General features: G+C 46.7%; 2 protein-coding genes across 2 annotated transcripts in view; both read left to right on the forward strand.

The window, feature by feature from the left end:
* The window catches only part of EVI2A (ecotropic viral integration site 2A), a 243,873-nt gene that overhangs the window by 212,680 nt on the left and 4,114 nt on the right, over positions 1-27,079 (forward strand). The gene's annotated exons all lie outside the window — the stretch shown is intronic.
* The window catches only part of KSR1 (kinase suppressor of ras 1), a 110,443-nt gene that overhangs the window by 37,042 nt on the left and 46,322 nt on the right, over positions 1-27,079 (forward strand). The window contains 1 exon segment of the mRNA XM_082201330.1: positions 24,876-25,016. Coding sequence (XP_082057456.1) covers positions 24,876-25,016 — 141 coding nt within the window.

Below are 27,079 nucleotides of genomic sequence, written 5' to 3' on the forward strand. Positions count from 1 at the left end.
TGATCTTGCAAAATGGAGAGCGACTCTGTTGCTCTTGTCTATGATTCTAAGTGGGTCTTGGGCCCACCTGGGAAGGTGACTATAATAATTCTGTTTTAAAATACACCTTTTATTGTTTATTCAACATAATTGTTACAAAATATAAGCAAAATATTGCAAATACATACGTGCATACATACATACATATTTCAAATAAGCACATATACATGCAGCAAGGGTGGAGGACCCCAGGCCCCAAATGGGGCAAATGTGACCCTTGCGGCTTCTGCATCTGGTCTTAGGGGCTTTCCCAGGCCACGCCCCCTCACTCCAGGCCACGCCCCCTCACAGGCCCAGCTTTGCATCCTCCATTACTGCCTGGCTGAAAAATATGGCCCTTTGCTTGCCTGGATGGGGGAATAGAGGCCCATGTCTGTGCAAACTAGCATACTTGACAAAGGCAAAGCTGGATATCAGTTGCCCTATGCGCTTTTGCTGTCTAGAGACTCCACACTGGATTTGTGTAGGGTTTACACCTTAACCTTTTCTTCTCCTGAAGATGTCCTGCAAGGCAATGGAGATTTAAGACCAGAGTTTTCCTTCTCCTGGATGGGCTACCTTCCCAGGTGGACGAGCCCCATCTGGCCCTCGCTTCCCTCTGCAGCACATGCCTTCTTGACCCACAATTGGTCTCCTCCACTCAATACGCCTGAGTCTGTTTTCCATGCAGGGGAAGTCCCTAACCCACCAAGGATTTGAGACTCGTCAGCTACTCTCACCTGATTTAACCAGTTGAAGCCGTCCCTGGGTTGTGGCTGCTGCCGCATGCTGACAGCTTCTAGGAGCCACTAGTTATAGCTCAGTGCAGGGTGAACAAACTGCCCCAGAAGGAGCACGACCTGTTCCACTGTCAAGCTCCTGGTGCTGTTGTTTCCCCTTTTAACTGGTTCTTCAGGAGGCAGGCTGTAGTTCACTGGTAGAGCATCTGCTTTGCATTCAGAAGGTCTCAGGTTCAATCTCCAGTGGCAACTCCAGGCAGGGCTGGAGGAAGAAGAAGAAGAAGAAGAAGAGGAGGAGTTTGGATTTGATATCCCGCCTTTCACTCCCCTTAAGGAGTCTCAAAGCGGCTAACATTCTCCTTTCCCTTCCTCCCCCACAACAAACACTCTGTGAGGTGAGTGAGGTTGAGATACTTCAGAGAAGTGTGACTGGCCCAAGGTCACCCAGCAGCTGCATGTGGAGGAGCAGGGAAGCGAACCCGGTTCCCCAGATTGCAAGACTACCCCTCTTAACCACTACACCACACTGGCTCTCATATGTAGTGTTGGTGCCCCCTGGACCTCTATGGGGCGTGCTTTCTGCACAGCATAGGAAGTACAGCATAGGAAGACTGAAACCCTAGAAGGCTGCTGCCAGCCAGTGTAGATTGTGCCGAACTCAATGGAACAAATGGTCTGAATATGTACAAAGCAGATTCTTCTGTTTCTGTCAGGATTTAGAGCTCTGTCCCCCCAACCCCATCAAAGGTGACCCAGAGCTCTGTAGGTGGGGTGAAACTGCCTTTTCTAGTGTAGTCTTCCGAGAAGTGAAGAGAAGCAAGGGGCTGTTCTTGATTTCCAATTAATTCCAGATTGATTTAATAGTTTACCAGCAGCCCCATGTGGAAAGGGAAGTGATGGGTCTTCAGCGATCTTGCAGCAGATTATTACATTGTGTGCAATTTGGAAGAGATTCTACCACTCATCACTTTCTCCACGGTCCCCATCTTCAAATGAAAGTCCATTTTTCCTCTCCCTCCCCATCCAAACTATTCCTTTCACCACCACCACCATTATTATTTTTTTGACACTTTCTCTTAGACACAGAGCAGTCAGGAAATTTCTTTCTCAGCCAGATTAATCTCTCTGCATCAGCTGATCCTTGCAGTGTCCAGCGGCACTTGTTGCTTTATCACCCGGGAGGAGGAAATTGCCTTTGTAAAGCATCTCTTAATTTTTTTGCTTGCTTTTCCAACTGAAGCCTGGTCTTCAAAGTGAGGGAGGCATGTTAGCCTGGGCTGTGGCTAGCTGGAAAAAGAGGCATCCTCTTTTTCCTGGAATGTGCCGTTTGGCTGAATGAAGCCATTTCCTCCAGAGATCATGTTCTTTGTGTTTGTTTATCTGTCTTTTTAACAATGCCCGTTTCCTTTCTCCTGCTCCTATTCACTTATGCATTGGGTTCTTACGTTTTTCTAGTTATTGTCTCCCAGACAGAACGAATGCCATTGCATGGGGGAAGCATTGCAGAACTGCTAATAAGGTGGAACGATGTCTGGATGATCCAGTATAAAACCCAGAGCTAATGCGTTCTTGTTACATCTAGGGCATGTTGCAGAATACACTAGTCTTGATTGTGTGTCCTAATCAGTCTCTCTTGAGGAGTGGGGCAGGTCCAAGCAGGGCCTTGCAGAGCCAGGCAGAGGCACGGGCCAGGTAGATACTGTGCCCCTCCCATTCTTTACCCTGGGGATAACTGAAGTCTTATAAATAAGTATATAAATAATTTTCACAAAAGTTATGCTGACAAATAATTTTATTTCAAGGCTTGAACCGTATCTGCATATAAAGACAAATTGGAAAATATAGATAAATATGCTGACCGAGGCCCCCTTTGGAATTGGAGGCTCGGCCCATGTGGCCCATATGGCCCCCTCTGTCTGGCCCTGGGTCCAAGACCTAGCAGGGGAAAGAGGAGGCACCTCTGCTCTGTGCAAACCAGGGGGCAAGTGGATTGGGCCTGTAAGGTTTGTTTCATTTGATATCTCTGCGTCCTTAGAAATAGAGGTACAGTGGTACCTTGGGTTAAGTACTTAATTCGTTCCGGAGGTGTGTTCTTAACCTGAAACTGTTAACCTGAAGCACCACTTTAGCTACTGGGGCCTCCCGCTGCCGCCGCGCGATTTCTGTTCTCATCCTGAAGCAAATTTCTTAACCTGAGGTACTATTTCTGGGTTAGCGGAGTCTGTAACCTGAAGCGTATGTAATCTGAGGTACCACTGTAGAACTGGTTCAGTGTCCAGCTGCCTCTCAAGCACATCCCCAGGAGAAGGAGACTCATAAGGGTCAGGAGGAGATGGTGATAGCAGCTCCTGACTTGAGGGGTCCAGTAAGACAGGGCCGGCCACCTCTCTGTCAACCTGCTTGGATCCGCCCCAGAATCCAGCTCCGGACTCCCTTGACCACTGGCCCCCTTCTCCAGCTCAGACATTTGTTGGGTTCAGGATTCTGCCTCCCCTGCCCATCCAGCTAGGAACCTTCCCTGGGTCACCTGGCGCCAACTCCCTGATCTCCTGCTACTCCTCAGGATCTGATGACCCCTTCCACGACATCTCCATGGGGCTCAGGACAACGTTTTGTGGCCCTGCCTGGTATTTTCCCCATCTTGCATTTCTGTATTTCATCTCCACCTCACCCACCCGCCCCAGTGCAGATCTTTGCGTTTCTCTCCAGTGGATTTCGTCTGGTCAGCTTCAGCCCAAGCTTTCCGTTCTGTCAAGGTCACCTTGGGTTTTCTATTCCTGCCTTTGGAGGAGGTAACTTTCCCTCCTGGCTTTGTGTCATCTGTAATTTCCCCGGGGCCTCAGTAGGAAGAGGAGTACCCTGGGCTGGACGCTCTCCTAGTTGCGTTTTACTTTGTAGGGGCTGGTCAGGGATGAACGGAGTGGGTTTTTGCCAAGGTGGAAAAGTGGGTGGAATGATCAGCCTTGCCAGTTCACCTCTGGATGGGAAGAATCCTGGAATCCTAGGGGAGGAGCCATTGTATCCTGTTGTCGCCATAGCCTTTGAGGAAAAAGGCTGTGGCTCAGTGGCAGCGTATCTTGTTTTGCATGCAGAAGGTCCTGGGTTCAATCCCCGGCATCACCAAATAGCCCAGGGAATTTCCTGTGACTGAGAGACACTTCCAGAGTTGACCAAGATGAACTAGATACACCCCATGATCTGACTCACTATGGCAACTTCTCATGTGCCTATTTAATTCAGTCATTTATCCAGAGGCATGGGGACTAGATCCTTGATCTATTTGTTGTTGGAGTATCTCCTTCACATGCGGAAGGTCTTCTGTTCCAGTCCCTGACACCTCCAGACAGGGCTGGGAATGTCCTTTGCTTGAAACCCCGGAGAGATGCTGCCAGTCAGTGTAGATAGTACTGAGTTAGATGGGTGAGCAGTCTGAATTATTACAGAGCAGCTTCGTAGGGGAGTTTGGGGGCATCTTGAAAAGCCTCTTAATCCTTAAATGGCATGGGGCCAGGATACCTGAAGGACTACCTCTTCCCATATGTTCCTGCCTTTCCCTGAAGATCTTCACTGAATGCCCTTGTCCAGGTTTCCCCACCTAATGAGGTGAGGCGGGTGAGTCCTGGGTAAAGGGCCTTCTTGGTGGTGTCTCCCTATAGACTATCATTTCCAGAAGGGCTTGCCTGGTGGCTACACTAAATCTTTTCAGCACCCTTTTTTTTCTCCCTCTCCCATATTGCTAGAACTCACAAACGTCCAACAAAGCTGAATGTTGGAAGGTTTAGGACAGATAAAAGAAAAGTACTTGTTCATGCAGTGCACAGCTAAACTGTGGAACTCAGTGCCACTGGAGACCGTCATGGCCACCGACCTGGATGGCTTTAAAAGTGGACAAATTCACGGAGGACAAGGCTACCTAACCCTGATGGCTATGTTCTGCACCCACTGCCCGAGGCAGATAGTCTTCTGAGTACCAGTTGCTGGAGAGAAAGGAGAGTGCTCTTGTGTTTGGGTCCTGAATGTGTGTTTCTCATGGCCATTTTGTCGGCCTCTGTGAGAACAGGGCTAGATTGGTCTGATCTAGCCATCTCTTCTTAAGTTCTCACCGGGTTCTTCTATGGCTGCCTCTGTATCTCTATTATAACAGAAAGAAGTGTCAGTTCCCTTTCATATTAATAATTTTTTTAAAAAAACTTCTGAGCACTTTCTCTCTTCTGCATCGCTTCCAGGGCTTCCAGCAAAGGATGGTGCTTGCCTTCTCTTCTTTGAAATTGGTTTGTTTGGTTTTTTCCCCTTTTTTGCATCTGGGCAGGAGCTGCCACCGAAATCCAGCCCCACTCTGTCGGCGTTCAACAGATCATAATCACGGGGTTTTATTTTTAATCTGGAAGTGATAATTAAGCATGACGTTGTTGCAGCAGAGGAGAGAGAGAGGGTGCTTAGGCAGAAAGCTGAAAGTGTGGGGTGTGTCAGAGCACGTGATATTAAACCCCCCCCATGGAAGGTTTTGGAAATGTGGTGTGCCTTTTTCTCTCCCCCCCCCAAAAAAAAATATGGGTGCACCAAAAGGCCCTTTAAGACATGGGGGAGAAGGAGAAGAATTAGGTCGATCTTGCCTTTCCAGGGCTAATAGCTGCAGTATGGTATTGTTAGGTAATTTCAGGCTCTGAACTTAATGGTTTTATTGGGGGGGGGGTGTCTTTATATCAAGGGTTGGGGGCCAGGTTTGATACATGGGCAAGGCCACCACAACCATGTCTGGTTAGCCATGGAGGAGAAATCCGATTCAGTTCATGCATAAAGCTGAATCTTATCAAATTCACACTTTCTGAAACAATACGGAAACCAAAACACAACCGTCCTTTGAAGTTGGCACTTACCCAGATTTTGCAGTGCAGCTCTCCAACCAAGCACTGTTTAGAAAAATGTGTTTTATTAGGGAAGTGGGTGCATAAAATGAAATATATTTGGAAAAATGAAGCACGTAAGAAGCTGTCTGCACAAAGGTGTGCGTTAACTGCATGCAGAAATGTCCTTATTAAAATTTATCTCCTTCCTTCCTCCCAAAGGAGCTCAGGATGGCGAAAAAGCAAGTGCTAAAACAAAAAACATCTTAAGAATAATTCCAATTTTTAAGATACAGACGGTGAAAGGTCTCCACTTAAAGCAAGGGTCAGCAAACTTTTTCCACTGTCCCTCAGACCTTGTGGGGGGCCGGACTATATTTTTAAAAATAAAAATAAAAATGAACGACTTCCTATGCCCCACAAATAATCCAGAGATGCATTTTAAATAAAAGGACACATTCTTCTTGTGTAAAAACATGCTGATTCCTGGACCATTGGTGGGCCAGATTTAGAAGGCGATTGGGCCAGATCCGGCCCCCGGGCCTTAGTTTGCCTACTCATGACTTAAAGGGCTGGTTGGAAGGTGCCAGAAAGACAACAGAGACGGTGCTGGTTTGTTATTTGAGGGGAGGGGATTTCAAAGGTTTAGGCTCGGGGACACTAAAGATTCAATTCCTATATGCTATGGAACAGCCCTCCTGACAATATGACATCTGCAGAAGGCCTTTCCACGTCAGTCTGCGACTAGTCCTCATGAAAACTCACCAGAATTTTCGCACAAATGTCTCCTAATGAAACTTCTGTATGCAGTTTTGCCTGATATATACCGTATTGGCCTGAATTTAAGCCACACCTCCGAATAAGCCTCACCTTTGAAACTGAAGGGGGCAAATTTAAAAAAGGACAATACCCAGGCTGCTTCCGGGGGGGAGGGGGGAGAGCTACGCTCCCCCCCTTTCCACCATCCTTAGGCAGCTCAGAGGAGGTTTGGGAACAGCAAGCGGGACGGGCGCCATTTTCCTTCCCCGCCCTATGGCCCTCGTGGGCAGCTGTTTCAGCAGCGATACTGCAAGGTTGCGAATACAAGCTGTGCTTTAACTTTTCACAATCAGAATTTGGGGAGGGGAGTGCGGCTTCTATTCCGGCCAATATGGTATTTTACGAAGCAGTTTTCCGAAATATCCCACATTTTCTATGCTAATGTTTGCTAACGTATGCTTTCATAAGCACACTTGACCCTAGTATATGTGTTTTTATTTGAGCTCACTGCTTGCCCTGGAGAAATGTATTGCAAAACTCAGAGAAGAGCAGGTTTGGGAGGATGGCTGCGTGTAGGTCTGCGAATTGTGCCCAAAAGTACTAATTAGCTGCGTTTGCCTGGAAATGCAAACGGAATCATGTTTCTCCCAGATCTCTGCACATGATTCCTACCCCTGTGGAAGAATGATGATAACGATATTTAGCACTTAGTAAAACTTAGTTCGAATCCCCGCAGCGGGGTGCGCTCCCGCTGCTCGGTCCCAGCGCCTGCCAACCTAGCAGTTCGAAAGCACCCCCGGGTGCAAGTAGATAAATAGGTACCGCTTACCAGCGGGAAGGTAAACGGCGTTCCGTGTGCTGCGCTGGCTCGCCAGATGCAGCTTTGTCACGCTGGCCACGTGACCCGGAAGTGTCTCCGGACAGCGCTGGCCCCCGGCCTCTTGAGTGAGATGGGCGCACAAACCCCAGAGTCTGTCAAGACTGGCCCGTTCGGGCAGGGGTACCTTTACCTTTACCTTTAAAACCCTAAAATCACTAAGCACTGCGCACACCCTAGTCTCCATGGGTTCCAGCGCTTAACCAGGATTCAGTTTCCTAGGAAGGAAGGTCGTTTGGAGACAGAAGTGTCTTTAGAATATACAGTAAGGTCAAGGGACCCCTGACCATTAGGTCCAGTCGTGGCCGACTCTGGGGTTGCGGCGCTCATCTCGCTTTACTGGCCGAGGGAGCCGGCGTACAGCTTCCGGGTCATGTGGCCAGCATGACTAAGCCGCTTCTGGCGAACCAGAACAACGCACGGAAACACCATTTACCTTCCCGCTGGAGCGGTACCTATTTATCTACTTGCACTTTGATGTGCTTTTGAACTGCTAGGTTGGCAGGAGCAGGGACTGAGCATCGGGAGCGCGGGGATTCGAACCGCTGACCTTCTGATCGGCAAGTTCTAGGCTCTGTGGTTTAACCCACAGCGCCACCTGCGCCACTAGAATATACAGTATTTACAGTTAAAATACAACCTGTGTATAGGGTGGACAGGCTCACAGCATGTACCCTACAACCAGGGCCGTGAGGTGGACTGAGGCAGCTGCCTCAGATGGCAGAATCCAAGAGGCGGGGCCTGTGGGCACCCCACCCTCCTCTGCCACCACTGGAGAAGCAAGAAGGGGTGCTTCTTGGTTCCTACAAGATTTTGCTGACCTCTTGCAAGATCTCTCTAGAAGCCGCCACCACGTGACCCCAGTAAGCGAGACTTTGGAGTGGAGGGGTTGTCAGCGGGGTTCCCCCAGCACCTTCCCTTGGGTTCTGCCTCAGGCGGTGAAATGGGCTGGGCCCTGCCTCCAAAGTACAGAACGAAGAGCAAATCTCTGTGTCTCTCCAGCTCCTCGCTTCAGCCCCTGCCCATAGACTCTCAATCAGACAGACACGATCCGAAAGGAAAAATGAATGGGGAGGGAGAAGGGAAGGTTAGCGACGTGGCCTTTTGTTTTTCTGCTTGTGTTTTATAATCCAGCAGGCATCTCTGCAGCAAACTCATGCCTCTGCTGAGTTTCCCCCAGACCTGCTGTAAATTCAGAGCCTTGACTGAAGGAATTTATTCCGTCGCTGCTGCCACCTCCAGAGTACTAACTTGTTGGATTCCTTTTTGATACTGTAAACCCAGAGAGGGTGGGTGCCTCTTTCTCTGCAGACACAATCATCTCTGTTTCAGCCACTGTGGGTGAAATCCTTGAAGTGTAATGTTATCGCTTTGGATTCCCCACCCCACCCCTTCCTGATTCAGCCCGGGAGGAGGTTAATGTGTCATTTTTAAGCGTTTTCGGGTGCCGAGAACGGCGTGGTCTTCAGATGATCATGAAACCATGCCCTGTTGCAGCAGTTGGGGAATGTGAAGGCCTTTCGGGTGTTGAACTCCTAGCTTCCATACAAGCATATTTTAGTTTAGTTTAATTTTAGTTTATTAGATCTATATACCGCCCTTCATCAAAAGTTCTCAAGGCAGTTCACAAGATAAAATACAAGATAAAAGCACAAAAAGTTAGAAACAATGAAACCTTCCCCACAAACGCATTTAAAAGTCTGATCAGCCAAAGGCCTGGCTGAAGAGGATTCTCCTTATTGAAAATTCCGAAAGGGGAGGAAAATTTATTTCTAGGAGAGTTGTAAGAAGCGCAAGGCAGAATATAAGTCCACCTTGTCTTCAATCTGTTTTGATCCACTTGCAGTTGTCGGTTTGTTTGTTTTTTAAAAAAATAAACGCTGCTAAGAAATCTAATCTGCATGAAATCTAAACTGAGTATACACACAAAGCTTTATGCCTTGCTTGTCTATGAGTTTGCAGAGTTGTAAAGTCAGCTCTGAACAAATCTGACTTGTATTAAGAGGGTAGGTACACAATTGGCTACTCCTGATTAAAATGCATTTATTTGTTCCGCAAGGTTGATATACCTCTTGAGTATAATAAAACCTCACAGCGGCTTACAAAACGAAATTGGTTTACAAAAAGTAAATGTGCAACTTTTTCTTCCCCAATGAGTTGAGGTGATTGTTTTTGTAGCCATTATATATTTTCAAATAGAGCAGGAGAAACTTGCAGGCGTGTGTGTGTGTGTGTGTGTGTGTGTTAATTAAAAGCAAACAAACTCCAAGGCTGTCAAACTGCTCCACAAGCTCTCAGCACAACAGTGGCAGTGTAGTGAATTAGTGTCCCTTTCTGAGGGAGAGTAGGAGAAATATTTATAGAAACTCGTTAGTCGTGAGAAATGCAGGCTTGTCCTAATTTGCTTTCCCTTCAAACGATGCTTTCATTTCATTTCGTTTTATTTCAGTAAAAGATATTTCTGGTCCTTATTTGAACATCGCATATTTGAGGTCAAACCATCCCAACTGTGAGGCAAGAAAAGCTTCCCTTGGGATAAGGGTTGAAACATGTGTGGCAATTGGGATTTTATGTCCAATGACTTTCCCGTAGACTCTTTTGAGATCTACTTCGGTCCAGGAAGCTTGTGGCCTAGCCTCTGAGGCTATTGTGATCCTTTTTTTTTTTTTTTAAATGCCCAGCAATTTCATTTCTTTCTTTCTTTTAAAAAACAGTGGCAGGCAAATAAATCTTGGAAGTTGCTTTCCTTATTCTTTTGCTGTAGTACGTTGGGAAATGTTGCCCCTGCAGGAACTGTTTTGCTTTAAAAATCTTGGCCGTCCAAATCTGCTCGGCTCAGCGGTTCTATGCACTTGTCTGTGTGTTGTTTTTCCTGAGCCTCCAACTGTTCATTTGACGTCACGGTTAAAAGAGAGAGAGAGGCAAGCTTGTGTCTCGAGAGGTTTAGCTAGTTACGGTATAAATAGATCAACAAATAATACTGAGCTTGGCAGGGAACCCCTGGGTTTGCGCTTGCGCAGATATAATAGGCGCACGCTGGATCTGCCTTTGTTTAGACCAATGGGCTGGGATTTAATTCCGAGCCTCTGGAGCGTGATATTCTGAGCTCAGGTTCCGCCGCCCCCTTTAGAATGTGCAGAGAATCAATTGTGGAGAGTGCCTCTGAGCATGGACAGAGAGCATTTTGCTCCTCACACGCGGTGGCTGGATCTGATCATTTTGGTTCTCTCGGTTTCCCTCCCCCCAACTTAAATTCAGTTTTTCACAGTTCTGCAGGAATTTGCGTTAAAAGAAATCCTTATGAAAATTCTTCCTGTGAACGTTTCCTAATAAGCATATTTGTATGTAGTTTTGACCCAGCGTAATGCATTTTCATGTCGTTTGCATTAATATGTTCATTTCATGCACACTTTCCCATAACATGTGCGTGTTTGTAAACATTGGTGGGTTGGAAAACCGCACCACAAAATTCGGATGAGGGTAATTTTGAAGCATAGCTGATTAGTTAGTTACTCATTAAAATGCAAACTAAATCAAGTTTCTTGCCCAGCCCCTACAGTCCTCAATGAATAATGCTATACAGTGGTACCTCGGGTTAAGTACTTAATTCGTTCCGGAGGTTCGTACTTAACCTGAAACTGTTCTTAACCTGAAGCACCACTTTAGCTAATGGGGCCTCCTGCTGCTGCCACGCTGCTGGAGCACGATTTCTGTTCTTATCGTGAAGCAAAGTTCTTAACCTGAAGCACTATTACTGGGTTAGCGGAGTCTGTAACCTGAAGCGTATGTAACCCGAGGTACCACTGTACCTCTCCCCCCCCAAAAAAGACACATTTTGGATGTATTGTATTAAATAGTTACATTATATTTGCATCTCTCCTTAATTCCAAAGAGCTCAAAGTGGCATACATGCTTCTCACTCTTTCCCCCGTATGTAATTCTCACAACAATCCTCTGAGGTAGCTTAGGAGAGCAGCAGGGAGCTGGCCTTCATGGCTGAGAGGAGAATTGAGTGCCAACATGGTGGAGAAATAGATAGGCTCGCTACGTCTCAAAAGGCACAGAGCTGGTTGTGTGTGCGAATCCTGAGAGTGAATGGGTTGGGGATTAGTATACCCAGATAATAATAATAATAATAATAATAATAATAATAATAATAATAATAATAATTTATTATTTATACCCTGCCCATCTGGCTGGGTTTCCCCAGCCACTTTGGGCTGCTTCCAACAAAGTATTAAAATACAGTAGTCTGTTAAACATTAAAACTTCCTTAAACAGGGCTGCCTTCAGATGTCTTCTAATAGTCTGGTAGTTGTTTTTCTCTTTGACATCTGGTGGGAGGGTGTTCCACAGGGCGGGTGCCACTACCGAGAAGGCCCTCTGCCTGGTTCCCTGTAAGTGAGGGAACTGCCAGAAGGCCCTCGGCACTAGACCTCAGTGTCCGGGCAGAACGATGGGGGTGGAGACGCTTCTTTAGGTATACCCAGAGGGTGGAAACTGGGGCTGGTAGCACGGAGTAGACCCTGATCTCTCCCCCTGCCCCAAATTATGCGTTAGACTGCATTGAAACTCTGAAAATCTGGCAACTCTAAGGGTGGGACTTTTCAGAGGCAGGGAACGTGGCATTAGAGCTGGTGGGGTGTTGTAGTTAGGATGTTGGACTGACCAGGGTTCGAATCCCCACTCAGCCATGAACCTCACTGGGAGACCTTGGACTACTAGTCCCTGTCTCTCAGCCAGATCTACCTCGCAAGGTGGTTGTGAGGATGAAATGGGAAGGGTAGCACCATCCACACTGCCTTCCTTGGAAGAAAAGGTGGTAGATAAATGCAAGAAATAAATAGAATAAAAACCAGGAAGGTTTAAAGCCGGGTCCTTTTCACTTTAGCAATTAAGCACTGCCATAAAAAACAACAACACTTGAAAGCACTTTTCTTAGCATGGAAAGAATTCAAGGATCTCAGTGAAAGTTGTGACTTTGCTCCTTCTCCAAGTATCTCAGCACACCTCCAGAATAATCCTTAGGATTTTTTAAAAGTTAAAGTTTAACTCTTTAAAAAGGCAAAGCTTAAATTTTTTTTTAAGTGTGCATTCCAACCAAAAGAAGGTGCTCTCTTCTTATTATTTTTTTTAAAAATGTTTACAATGACTGCAACTGCTGAAGGCACCTGATGAGTTGTCTCGAATCAGGATTTTCCTGGATGATTTATTTTTCTTGTGAATTACTGGAATTGCTTAAGGGTGATTTTTTTGTTTTGCTTTGGTTACAGGAACTTGTATTTGAGTGAGACCTGCAACGGAATGTTCCACTGTGGTGTGTTCCAGTTCAGGTGGCTGGCAACCAGCCAGCCATGCCCTTTTCTGTGATACTCCATTACATTGCCTCTCCCCTCTGGTTCCCCACTCAGCCTCACTGAGCTGTCTGTGGGGTGGTTTCCATGTCTAGGGTTCCCCCTCCTAAATTTTTGTCTTGCAAACCATGAGGTCCCCTCAAGTCATCTGTGCACTGACTGCATTGGAACTGAAAATGTGTGTGCTCTTAGTTTATATGACTAAATTGTTAGGTGCGCTTTCTCTCTCCCCACCCCCCAAAAAAATTCACTGGACTTTGTTACATCTTTTAACTTTTTTAAACAATCAGAAGGTGAGCTCAGTGCTGCAATTTCCATCAATTATTCAAAATAGCCACAAGTGCCAATATTTTTCACAATTTTTCACATTCTTTGGTTAAGTATAGTGGTACCTCAGGTTAAGTACTTAATTCGTTCCGGAGGTCCGTACTTAACCTGAAACTGTTCTTAACCTGAAACACCACTTTAGCTAATGGGGCCTCCCGCTGCCGCTGCGCCGCCGGAGCACAATTTCTGTTCTCATCCTGAAGCAAAGTTCTTAACCCGAGGTACTATTTCTGGGTTAGCGGAGTCTGTAACCTGAAGCGTATGTAATCCGAGGTACCACTGTAGTTAGCGTGAGGCACATGGAATTGTAAGCAAGATAATTTCTCCCATCCTGCCATAACCACAGGAGGTACTGTTCCATAGCCTTCTGGCTTCTGATATTTCCCTGTATTCTGCTCATGAGGGCTAGAAGCTTGTTTTAAAAAAGTTAAACTTAGATCACAGCCACACGGGACAGTTAAAGCACATGACTTTCCCCCAAATAATCCCAGGAACTGTAGCTGAAGTGTGCTGGAAGTTGCAGTTCTGCGGTGGGTAAACTACAGTTTCCAGGATTATTTGGGGGGAAAGCTATATGCTCTAACTGTGTGTTAACTGTATGGTGTGAATGTGACCTTAAAAGCTGAGATTCTCTGTAGGATTTATCTTGTGCCTAGTACTACATTCAGTAACTGCACAGCAGGATTGAGGAATATGCATATTGCATGCTCAGAACTGTCCCGAATAATTTAAATGTTCGTATAGGGAAAATCCAGCCCTGTTTATCCTTGGAAGGGCTGATTTTCAGGGAAGAATAGGCTTTGCATTCTGAATGCTCCAGGTTCAGTCCCCAGTTGCATCTGCAGACAGGACTGGGAATGTCCCCTGCCTGAAACCCTGGGGAGCTGCTGCCAGTCAGTGTAGACAATACTGAACTAGATGGACCCGTAGTCTAACTCTGTATAAGACATTTCCTATGCTTCTTGCTGGTGAGGAGGGAAATAAATATATTTTTTAAAAAGCAATCTTAACAATGTTAATAATTTTGTTTTTTTAACTTCCAGAATTTGCTGAGAATGCAAAACCCGTAGTCTTTCAGGACTAATTAATTTGAGAATTCTTCGGTTTGCAGTCAATTTGTGGTAGCATATGGTTGTTTGCAAACTGCATATAAAAAGTAATCAAAATGTGAAATCCTTTTATTTCCCGTCTTCAAAGATGTTATTTGAACTTGGTGGGAACAGTGTGCATTCCCCCCCCGTCTTTTAAATGTGCGCTCCTGTATTTTTCCAGCTGTTTTGGATCCTCTGTCTTATAAGCATGTCCTTATTATCTGTAAAATGTTGGCGAATGTGTAGTTTTCTGTCAGTGTCTCATCTGTTTCCAAAAACACAGAGAGTAATTGCTGCAAGAAAAGTATCTTGGAGCATTAAGTTTGGGAGTCCTGTTTTCTATTTGTGGCTCTCTCTTTTCCCCTTATTTTACTTTCCCCCTCCCTTTTATTTTATTTTTTCCAATATTTGCGTCACCGGACCGGGATGCCTTTTTTTTTTTTTTTTTTTTTGCTTCGTTCTCAGAAGTCGGTTTTGTAACACACCCCAGCCGTTTCAAACCAGGCAGACAGCTTTACTTAGAAGCCTGAGCAGGAAATGACAAAATGGGATTCGTTAGTTTAGAGGAGGAGGAAAGGGGCGGGGTTTCCACGGAACAATCCACCTCGTAAAATGGGTATTCACAGAATTTGAGGCTGGGGGGTTAAATGATAAAGCCAACACCAAGACGACGGCTGAGGGGAAAACTTTGGGGCCCTTCCTCTCTTCACGTTTTCGCACCAGGTAAACTTCTTCTTTTTGCAACCCCAAAGGTTTTACTACTAGTAAATTATAGGGACCTTTCCCTCTCCCCCCCCCCCGCGTCCCCCAACCATAGTGAACCAGTCCTGTGGAGATGTCCTGGAATGGCAGAAGATTGGGGAGATGGAGAGGGAGATGGATGGTCCTGAGGAAGCTCCCAGCGGGTTGGGGGATGGAGATCCAGAATGGTCCCCCCTCCCAAGATGTTGGCTGTCCCAAGCCTAAAGCCTCCTTCTATGGAGGAATCTGAGAGTGGATTTGATGCTGAGATGGTTCTGACTCGGCCAATGCGGAGATACCAGCATTGGCGCAAGCACAGCTCCCAAATCCAGCTCACTCAATGGAGTGACGATTTCCTTGCCCAGGGCTCTGTCTGGGTCCTGTGCAGTTAGCTGTGGGAGCAAGGTGTATCTTAAAGGTAAAGGTAAAGGGACCCCTGACCATTAGGTCCAGTCATGGCTGACTCTGGGGTTGTGGCGCTCATCTCGCTTTATTGGCCAAGGGAGCCAGCATGACTAAGCCGCTTCTGGCGAACCAGACCAGCGCACAGAAACACCATTTACCTTCCCGCCGGAACGGTACCTATTTATCTACTTGCACTTTGATGTGCTTTCGAACTGCTAGGTTGGCAGGAGCAGGGACCGAGCAACGGGAGCTCACCCCGTCACGGGGATTTGAACCGCCGACCTTCTGATCGGCAAGCCCTATGCTCTGTGGTTTAACTCACAGCGCCACCCCTGACCCTTTCAGCCATGTATCTTAGCCTCTGCTCAATCCGTGCCTTGCAACCTGACTTACCTACAAAAACTGACTTGTGCGTTAAAGGCTCTGGCAAAAATGGTGTCGAGGGTTCTCTCCATCCGGCCGAGAGAGCCAGGACGATCTGGGCAAGCGATTCCGGGTGGGCATCATCCCACCTTGTCAGCTTCTCTGGCCGTAACATTGGATGAAGCGAGCGCCTGTTTTGGGGTGTGACTAAATGGGAGTGAGGAATTGGCTGAAGGATAGCTTCCAGGGCCTAGACACTAACCTTCGGCTCCCTCCCCCTTTTACCCCTGCGGAATTCAACAAGATGGGGACCCAGTTGGAATTAAGTGATTCTGTCTTGGCTCCGGGTCCCCCTTCTCAGATGGACCTGTGTGAACCTGGGGTCTTCTTCAGGCCAAGCAGATACTGTACCACTGAGCTGTGGCAATTTCCTTAGTCGTAGATTCCAACCAAACATCAGGAAGAACTTTTTCTGACAGTAAGAGCTGTTGGACAGTGGAATGGTCTCCCTTGAGAGGCTGTGGACTCCTTCCTTGGAGGTGTTTAAGCAGAGGTTGGATGGACACCTGTCATGCATGATTTAGTTGAGATTCCTGCGTTGCAGGGGGTTGGATTAGATGACCCTCGGGGTCCCATCCAACTGTACAATTCTAGGATTCCCAAATTATCTGAAGTGTTCCAGTATCCTGTTTTGGAGTGAATTAAGTTTTATTTCTGTTGATGTTCTGTAGTACATAACAGAACTTGTGCACCATTACAGTGGTACCTCGGGTTACACACGCTTCAGGTTACAAATGCTTCAGGTTACAGACTCCGCTAACCCAGAAATAGTACCTCAGGTTAAGAACTTTGCTTCAGGATGAGAACAGAAATCGTGCCCCGTCGGCGCGGCAGCAGCAGGAGGCCCCATTAGCTAAAGTGGTGCTTCAGGTTAAGAACAGTTTCAGGTTAAGAACGGACCTCCGGAACGAATTAAGTACTTAACCCGAGGTACATTCAGCAGTCGTTCAGGGTCCAGGGTAGGAGGGGGGAGCAAGTAGGGCAGAGAAAGGTCCGACCACTTCCCGAGGCACCGCTGGAGGAAGAGATCGCCCCCAATTCAGTACAGCAGGCAAGACAAGCCCCTCGCTCCTCCTTTCAGGGTTTGGTAACCGGTTGCGACTGCCTCAGGAGCAAAGTCCAAAGAGCATCAGCCGGCCAGGCCATGCCAGAATTGTGTAAGGGCAAGGGGGAGGTGGCATTTAAGCCGCTCAAGTTGAAGGTGGCGTGGCCAAAAGATTTCTTGAAATGTGAAAGGTTTGTGAAACGTTTCCTGGCCTTGGAGAGATCCTTCAGCTTCTAGCCTCAGGATGAGTTTGCACCCATCTTTCTTGCAGCAAATTCAGATTTGCTGCTAGATCCTAAGAGGCCCCGTGAGCACTATAAAGCAGTATCACAGAACTACAATTCCCAGACTTCCCTGGGAAGAGGGTTTGACCGCTACACCACTCTGGGAATTCTAGCTCTCTGCGAGGGATAGGAGGTCTCCTGAGAACTCTCGGCACCTCTCAGTTCCCAGGATTTTTTGGGGAACCCATGGCTGCTTAAAGTGGGACGATGCTGCTTTAGGGTATAGTTCAGATGGTGGCCTAGGTCAGAATTTTTTCCTGCGGAAATCTTCCTTTTGAAGTTTTTCTTTATTCTTGAAGAGCAGTGGCTTTCAGACCACCTTGGGATGCTTCCACATTTCTGTTGTTTGGGGAAGGGTTTTGAAGCCTGATCTGTTTCTGCTCTGAGTCTTTATTCTTTGTAGGGGAATTTGTGGCACTCTGAGATGGTTCTGTACTTTTCTCTCTCATCATCCCATTTCAATAAACCTTCTTTAAAAAATTATCCTCGTTGGTATCTGCCCAGGCTACGAATACCATTTACACTGGCGCTGTGGGTTAAAGCACAGAGCCTAGGACTTGCCGATCAGAAGGTCAGCGGTTCGAATCCCCGCAATGGGATGAGCTCCCGTTGCTCGGTCCCTGCTCCTGCCAACCTAGCAGTTCGAAAGCACGTCAAAGTGCAAGTAGATAAATAGGTACCGCTCTGGCGGGAAGGTAAACGGCATTTCCGTGCGCTGCTCTGGTTCACCAGAAGTGGCTTAGTCATGCTTGGCCACATGACCCGGAAGCTGTCTGCAGACAAACGCCGGCTCCCTCGGCCTATAGAGCGAGATGAGCGCCACAACCCCACAGTCGGTCACGACTGGACCTAATGGTCAGGGGTCCCTTTACCCTTTACCTTTATGGTTTTTTAAAACTTTTTATATTTACAGTTGGGTTTTGTTTTGATATAGAAAAATTGGGGCGTTTGGCTTTTGCTGCCCAACTCTCCTAACTCCATGATCGGTCAGAGATGAATGGATGGAGGCAGGATGCAGTGAAAGCAAGGCAGATCTTTATTTTTCTGTGGCGACAGAGTTCCCTCCCCTCCTAGCAAGGAGGCAAGAGAGACCCAGAACCAAGAAGACACGTCTCTTTTAAGTGTTTGCATTTTGGCATGGAGAAGGAGGACATCCACTCTACAAAATTGCATCACACATAAAGTGAGGTTACTGTGGCCCAGGCAGGCCAAGGTGTGATATTCCTGAGGGTTTAGCAAGTCAGGATGCCTGTCAGACATCCCTCAATGCAGAGCATCTGGGCAAACAATGGTTCATAGATATAGGAGAGGAATCCCTTCAGGAACTTCACCTGATTGCTGTCTGCCTATATGGCAAGGGGGATTAAGGAGGTAGAGGAAATATTTAGATTCTTTAGGAGAGCCAAGATGGCTTTTGGATTGCTCTCCTGTACTACCTTAGACATGTGGTTTATATACCTATGTATGTGTGTTTACCTTGTGCAATTATCAACATTTATTCTATATTTGAGACCTTAGAATCCCTATAACAGTTGATTAAAAGTCATTTTTATACATGCAATTGTTTTTAGATCTGTAACCTTCATATATGTCATGATGTTGTAAATCGTTTCGAGATGCCTCCAGGGGAAGCGATTTGTTAATGAAAATAGATAATAATATAGTCTGGCTGGGACTGATGAGAGAGGGGTTTTTTTTGGTGGGGGGCAGGGGTTCCACACACCCCATAGCAGAGACTGTCTTGCTGTCCCTGAAGGATAAAGCAAAAGTGTGTTACTGGTGGAAGATGGTGAATAATTATGTTTTAGAAGGCCTGAAGTCCAAACCTCAAAGAAGTTTCCAAATATATATGTAGGTATATGTATAAATCTAAAGTCATGTGCACCCATCACCTCTGGCCACTTGTCCTCTGCCCCTCATCTCACAAGTTTGCTGGTTCCAGGCTGAGAAAGCAGTAAAAGTGATAACAGGTTTCAGCTGAAAGCAGTTCCACTGGATTTTGAAATCGGAGAACTAGAAAAGCTAGTCTTGCTGGATACCTGCCAAGGCCAGGTGTAGAAAGCAACAAGGCACAGGCTGGAACAATCTCTTGGATGGGCCACTTTAGAGCTCGTGTTAATTTATATGCAGATCCACCTCTTGAGTGTTTGTGTGCCTCAATTGCTGCATGTTCAGCAGGGGTACGAGAGCTTCTGTGTTTGCTCAGGCGTTCCAGTGGACGCAGAGCCAAACTCATATCCTGACACCTGCGTTCGAATTCCGCCTCTGTTTGCATGGCTGCCCTCTCCCCAACCCCACAGAAAAGTGGCCTGTTTCTCTTTGCTGTGGGCAGATTGATCTGGGGAGGGACAGCTCTTCAAAGTCTTCCCAAGCTGGATGTGGAGTTTTGGGTTCAGAAAAGGACAATCCAAATCATAGAATTGTAAGAGTTAGAAGGGACCACGAGGGTCATCTAGTCCAACCCCCAGCAATGCAGGAATCTCTTGCCCAATGTGGAGCTTGAACCCAGGACCTTGAGATGAACAGTCTCCTTCTCTACCGACTGAGCTATCTCAGAGATTGACTGGATGGAGCAGCTTCCTGTCAAGTAAAGGTTAAAGCATTTGGGGGGCTTTTTAATGAGGTGGGGGTGATGACTCCTGTGGGGACAGACCTTGCTCTGGATATTCCATTCCATTTCCCATCATTCCCAGTTTTTGCTCAACAGTCGATGAGCATTCTGGGGCCTCTGAGCATCAATCCTCATTGGGCTGTTTTTGGATTTCTCCCCTTTCTTTCTTTCTTTGCCTGTTGTTTAGCAATTGCAGTGTGCTAGATGCTAAAGTAACTTTTCTAAAACTTATGGGCTCTGAATTCTCATACATTAAAATACAGTAAGAAATAAAAGAAGCAAAAAAAATACAGTTAGGTTATGTTTAGACGTTGATTATCCTTTTTCTGCAATAAACGGACACTTATGTTCTCTCTCTGAGCTTCTCCCCATCTTTCTCGATTCTTCCTTCATATGGACTTGGTTCTCCTTTCACAAATGCCTGGTCAGAACCTTTTCCCATGTTCCCATTGCTTTATTTTGCTGGGGAAAGCAAAACCCCTTTACTTCATGTTTCATCCTGCTCAACCTCCGTGCAGGCTGCTGGGTTACAACCTAAGAACATGAGACAAGCCCCGCTGGATCAGGCTGACAGCTCATCTGGTCCAGCAATCCTGTTCTCACAGCGGCAGACCCACGAGCAGGACCCAGCACTCTCCCCTCCTGCTATTTCTAGCAACTGGTATTCAGAATCACTACTGCCTCCGGTGGTGGAGGCAGTAGTAGTATTGCCTCCATCGCTGCGAGTAGACATTGATAACTTTCTTCACAAATCTGTCGAGTCCCCTTTTAAAGCCGTCCAAGTTGGCAGCCCTCGCTATGGGAGGGCCACAGTTTACGCGCCAGCATGAAGAAGTCGAGGATGGTCCAGCAGACCTCTGATGGTTTATGGTTTTCATAACCCCAGTGAAGCTTGGTCCATTTGTTTGAATAGGGGCACTTGCCCCACCATCAACTTCATTCTGCCTTCAACCAGGCCCCCACCCCCTTGCCTGTCTTCTTACACCCAGTTGAGATGGTGGCATGGCCTGTCCACTTCCTCCCCCTTCGTCTTGGTGTTGCCCCTTGCAGACTTGCCAGGAGAATGGAGGCATGGGGAGAAATAGTCAGCTCCACCTACTGGTTCTACCTACTGTTCGGTCTCCCTATTGGCCTCAATGGTCACCCGCCACCATTAAATTAGCCCAGTCTTTCAATTTATGAACAAGTCAGTTTGTGTAAGGTGCTCTTTGACCCTGTTGTTCTGTCTGAATTTCTCCTCGTCGCGACTGACTGTGGGTTTTTGTTTTTTGCTTTTGACTACATCGCTCTCTCTCTCTCACACACACACGCCCTTTGACACCCTGAAAAACATAAAAATAAAAACCTGCTTAAAATTCCAGCATGCTATTCTCAAGACCTGTGAAAGTAACTTGTGTGGAAAGTGAGAAAACCTCACTTGGCCCCAGAAGCTGATGTTTTAGTCAGCTTCGCTGCTCGTGCAAAGCACACCCCACCGTCCTCAGTTTGGAATCTCGGGTCTGCCTTGTGTGAACAGAATGTGGTTCATCGTGAGCAATGGGAATCCAAGTGGTGCAGCAGAGACTCTCTGACTCAGTGCAACTCACCTCCCTGTGTTCCCATGCTGTGTAAGCCAAAGGGAGCCAGCAAACCTCTGCCTTGTAAGGACAGATGAGGCTTTTATGTGTCCCAGGCTCAGAGCTGAGTCCAGTATCTTTTGGCCCTAGAGGTGAGAAATGCAAACAGTTTACCATTCTGTTATCTGCACTGGAGGTTTGTGTCTGAGTGGGAATAGGGTTGTAAGAAGGGCATCATTTTCCATTCCGCCCTGTGCTCGTCGCTTCCGTCTCCATTCCGCTGCAGTCCGTCTTCTGCCCAAAACCCACGCTGTTCACCTCACTGTCCACTGTGGTGAAATGGCATAACTTGCGCCGTTAATTCCATAAACCTTGTGGTCATACTGTTCCAACCCATTCATTCCAGCGCAAAGGAAACACAAAGCAAACGAGGACGGAAAGGAGCGGGGGACCTCAATCAATTGTGTATCATTTGTGAACTGAAAGCATCAGCATTGGTGAATACCAAGGCAGGTTGATTTTGCGAACATGGGATGTATAAGCAAATGCCGGCCGTTTCATCTCCTGTTTCCATTTTCGTCAGAAATCTCTTGAGATCTCTGGGTGAGGAACTGGTGGCTGGCCAGAGGTCCCAGCCAGCATGGCCAATCAGGGATCATAGAACTGTAGAGTTGGAAAGGGACCACAAGGGCCATCTAGTCCTACCCCCTGCAATGCAGGAATCGGGGGGGGGGGGCATTCAGCCAAAAGAGCAGGAGGACTCTCAGATAACTTCCTAAGAATTTGGGTTGGCTTTGATGACGTCTTGATAAACTCAGTGACCTACGGATCTTTGAGACACCCTGGTCTGTGTTGTAAGTTATCTGGATGCACATAATTCAGCCACTGTGTTGGAGAAAAACATCCTGGATTTGATCATAGCTCAGGTGAGAATGCCCTGTACTCCATGTTGAGTTACATTACAAACACACACGCAATATGCAATGTGCGATACAGAAGAACATAATGAGATCCCTACTGGCTTTCAAGCCAGTTTCTCATCAAGTCCAGCAGTCTAGAATCCCAGAATTGCAGAGTTAGGAGGGTCCCCGGGGGTTTATCTGGTCCTGGCCCCTGCAACGCAGGGATCTCAACTATAGCATCCACAGGCAGTCAGATGCCCTTAAGGGAAGCCTGTAAGCAAAACCTGAGAGCACAACAGCGCGCTCTCCACCTTTGATCCCTTGCAAGTAGCATTCAGGGCCATGAATTCCCCTGACAGCGCAGGTAGAACACAGCCATCCTGGCTTAGGAACTGCCGATATTCTCCAAGAATTGAACTACAGTAATCTTTCTTTTTTTAAAATCCCACCTTGCTGGGCATCACTGCCTCTTGTGGGAGCAAAATCCATCCTTTCGCTGTGAAAGGTGCTCTTCCTTTTTCCTGAATCTCCCTGGCTTGTAACAGACTTGCAAAAACATTCCCAGAAAAGTTATAGGGAGGAGCAGCAGCCTTTGCCTTAAAAAAAGGAAGAGAGTAAAAAAAAAAAAAATAGAGGGAGAATAGGAACGCCTGCCCACTGAATGGAAATCTTTCCAGGGCAGACCTGATGTACGTGGTTGTTTAGACGTTATCGCAGCTGCAGAGATGATATCACTTAGCAGAGACAGCCTGCGGGGCTGTGTGTGTGTGTGTGTGTGTATATATATGTGAGTGAATGATCTATTCTAAATATGAAGGCGAAATCAGATTGTGTGGGCCTTTCCCATGGAACCGGTGCCGCTCCCACCACGGTGCTGAATCAGCGGGAAATGTATCTTTTGGGTCATTTCAAATGTTGTCTTAGCTGAGTCAGCCTTTTCCATCGCTGATAAGGAGTATTTACACGTCTGGGATAACATTTGCAAGGCTTCATAGATTTGACCAAGACTGAAAGGTGTGTGTGGTGTGTGTGTGTGTGTGTGTGTGTGTGTGTGTGTGTGTGTAAGTAAAAGGTCTTGCGTTTCACTCTTCTCCTTATTCATCCGCTGTGGGGCAACGACAGGAGAGAGGACTGTTTCTTTTCTTCCCTGCTGGGGGGCTGCCCAGAGGCACCCGATTGGCCACTGGAGGAAACAGGATGTTTGGACTTCAGGGATGTTGGGGGAGCTAGGTTTTGGCCTGCACTTTTTAAAGAGAGCAGGCTAGATTTGCAGTTCTTGGGCTGACACTATGTGGATCGGAACAGTGTTAGCCTTTGGCTTTCACACCCTTCTCCAGATTTTGCAATACAGTTCTGGGCTCAAAAAATTGCCTTGATTTAAATGCATCCAACCTCCCCCCCCCCCCAGTATTTTAGAATAAAATGCATACGGAAATACATGTTGTGAAATGTCCATGCAGCGGCCAGGGGAGAGAGACATTAAAAATACAAATATTGTGCATTAAAAGGAATCCACAGGTTGCTACAGCAAAGGAATGGGCTGGACGTTTGAATGCATATGTCTGAAAGTGGCCCTGTCCACTTTCATCCTTCTTATTGGCTAGATCAGTCTTCCCCAAATTGGTACCTTCCAGATACTCTGTGTTCAAGGCTCTTGCTTCAGTCTCCTGGCATCTCCAGTTAAATGTATTAGGTAGCAGAATAAGGTAGCAGGAATTCTAAGAAGTCGTTGCTTTCTGTTCCTGTATTTGCTGCCTTCAGCACGGTTGCCATTCCACTGCAGTTCTTCTGCTGCCAAAAACTGCATGATTCATCTGCTGTAGGAAAATCACATAATTTGTGCAATTATTTGTGTACGTTTCATTGCCCTTACGGCCATTCCGCTGCGTGTAGTTTGGTGCTAAGGAAACACAATGCAAATAGGAAAAAGAATGGTATTGGTTATGCTTGTGAACTGAAAGCAACAACAACAACAGCAAATTTCAATCATGTTTGCTGGATCAGTTTCTGTCCTGGACATGGAATGAATAAGTGAACATCGGCCGGAGGCCTGTGACAGGTGGAACCAAATAATTGTAGCTTTGCCCTTATCTTGTTGAGTTCTGTGTGGATTAAGGAGGGCAGAAGTGGATAGCTAGTGTGTCCCCCCCACCCCCCCACCCCAGACTGGGCTGGTTGTAAAGAAGAAGGCAGTCAGGAGGGGGTTGGTTAAGGCAGACCGAGGTTGATAGGGCAGTGCCCCATTTGCCCTAATGGACCAGCCCCCCTTGCAGTCAAAAATACCTTCCTTTGGGGCAAGTGAAACTATTTTTCTGAAAAGATGCTGCCTCACTAAAAGAACTTGTAAGAAAAGAGCCTGGGCACTCCATCCCTCTTGCTTGAGAAGCTGGAAGTTCTGCCAAATCATTTACCTGTGGGAGAAATGGGAAGCAGGGCTTATTTCATTAGCTTTGCTGAAGAAGCAGCTCCATTAAGTGCTATTATCTTTTGAGATTCCTGCATTGCGCTGGGCTCCATTAGATGACCCTCGGAGACCCCTCCCAACTCTACAATTCTGTGATTCTAGAAGTGCCTCCTTCCACTGAGTTGTTTCTACGCCCACTGGTCCTTATAAGAACTACTGTTTAAGAGCTGGTGCCCGAGCTTGCTTTTTTCCTCTTCCCTCCCTGTCCTCTTTCCTTGCGTGCTAGGCATTTCAGGTCCTAAGCATGCAGGTAGGGGCTGTCCTTTTTAAAACGGATGGCATGTAAGCCACCCTGGGAGTCTTTTCAGCCAAAGAGCCAGGTGCAAATGCTAATGATAATAATAACTACTACGTGTATTGATGGGTTACCGGTTTATCCTCTTAGATGTTTCCTGGTGCCGTTTGTGATTCTTTTCCCTCCTCTCCCTTGGCAGGTGAAACTTGTCCGTTATATTGGCACCCAGCTTCAGTGCAAGTTGAATGTCCCCCTGAATGACAGGACAGTGGAGCTGAACAGTTACCCGCGATTCAGCGACTGGCTGTATCTCGTCAACGTGAGGAAAGACGTCATTCAGGTAAGGCGGTGGGAACGTCCGTCCGAGCTTCCTGGTCAGGAGGATGGAGCCATTTCGTTGTCTAAAATTCTCTCTGCGTACCCTTGAATTTATTTATTTATTTATTTTAAAATTAATGATAGTTCTGTGTACATGTAACATGCCTGACTGCATGTAACGCCAAACCCAGAAGTGACCTGAAAATGTCGCAAAAAGGGACGGAAGGGGACGGGGGCAGAACCGTGTCTTTGCAGACTTTTTCAGTGGTGTTTAAAATATATATAAAATTTTACTTAAAGGTGTGATGCCTTGGAACGTTAACCCTCCACCCCATAAATTGGGAGCTACCTGTATTTTAAAAGATTCCCCCCCCCCCGTATTGGATAAATGTACACTGTACTACTTTGTGTGTTTAGTTAGAAGTAAGGCCCGTGTCTGCCCTATGCATTTAAAGCAGTGTCATACTGCTTTAAGAGTCATTGCTTCCCCCAGAGAATCCTGGGAATGGTAGTTAAAGGAGCCGAGAGTGGTTAGAAGGCCCGTATCCCCCTCAAAAGAACCTACAGTTCCCAGAATTCCCTGGGAAGAAGTCTTGATTGTTAAACCACTCTGGGATTTAGAGCATTGTGAGGGGAATTACAGCTTCTGTGGGAACAAAATAAAATAAATAAAATTAAATTTAAAAATTCCTTCCAGTAGTACCTTAGACACCAACTAAGTTAGTTATTGGTTTAAGCTTTCATGTGCATTTACGCTTCTTTTATTTATTTTATTTTGTTTCACTACGGCAGACCAACACGGCTACCTACCTGTAACTAGCTTCTGTGGGCTACACCAGCTTTTCATGGCCCCCCGCAACATTTTCCCTCCACTTCTCTCCTCTTCTGCAGTCAGACAGAATCTCCGCTGATGGAGATGATCCTCCCTAATATTTTCTTTGAAAACGGCCTCTGCACATGCTTGGGAGTTCTTTCTTTTCTCCAGCCAGTTTGAGCTGAAAGAGGAGACCCGCCCAGTTCGTGACATTCCTCACTTAGCTCATCCAATCCACAGGCTCTTTGCTTTATGAACTTAAGTTTTGTTCAGTCTTCTTTGATGCTGTGAATGAATTGTGACATTATTGGTTTCCTATGAAAGCCCTGGAACAGGCTTGTAAATATTTTTTTGATCCAGCTCTGTCTAAAGGACTTTTTCTTTGTATCTGTCACCCTGAAGGCGTAAGACCTAACCATTGCATGCCGCTGCCACTTGCAACTTTCAGATTTCACCAGAGGGCTGAGATTTTTGCACACAGATTTTCTCACTTATCATGGAACATGGCAGAACTTCTCTCTCTCTCTCTTTGCAGAGCTCTTTGGGCTTACTGCAAAAGTGAAATGTCTGTGTATATGTGGAATTCTTTAGATTAACCTTATCTTGAAGCTGCAGCAGGGATGATGTCACTTCCTTATCTCATGTGTTCTCCAACACATCAGTCACGATTTTAATTCGTTTTGTTACAGGGGGAACTACAAAAGCATGAGTGATGTTTTGGCCACCCAGGGATTCGATGGTCTCTCACAGTGATTTCCACCTCTTAGGTTACTCCCTGCACTATGCATTTAAAGCAGTATCCTACAGCTTTAAACCGGCATGGCTTCCCCCAGAGAATCCTGGGAACTGTAGTTTAAGGGTGCAAGAGAATTGGTAAAGGTAAAGGGACCCCTAACCATTAGGTCCAGTCGTGACCGACTCTGGGGTTGCGGCGCTCATCTTGCTTTATTGGCCGCGGGAGCCGGCGTACAGCTTCCGGGTCATGTGGCCAGCATGACTAAGCCGCTTCTGGCAAACCAGAGCAGCACACGGAAACACCGCTTACCTTCCCGTCGGAGCGGTACCTATTTATCTACTTGCACTTTGACATGCTTTTGAACTGCTAGGTTGGCAGGAGCTGGGACCGAGCAACGGGAGCTCACCAGTTGCGGGGATTCAAACCACCGACCTTCTGATCAGCAAGTCCTAGGCTCTGTGGTTTAACCCACAGCGTCACCCGCATCCCTAAGAGAATTCTTAGGAGACCTATATTCCCCTCACAGAGCTACAGT

This window comes from Podarcis vaucheri (genome assembly GCF_965113315.1).
Source record: "Podarcis vaucheri genome assembly, chromosome: 15".
NCBI lineage: Eukaryota > Metazoa > Chordata > Lepidosauria > Squamata > Lacertidae > Podarcis > Podarcis vaucheri.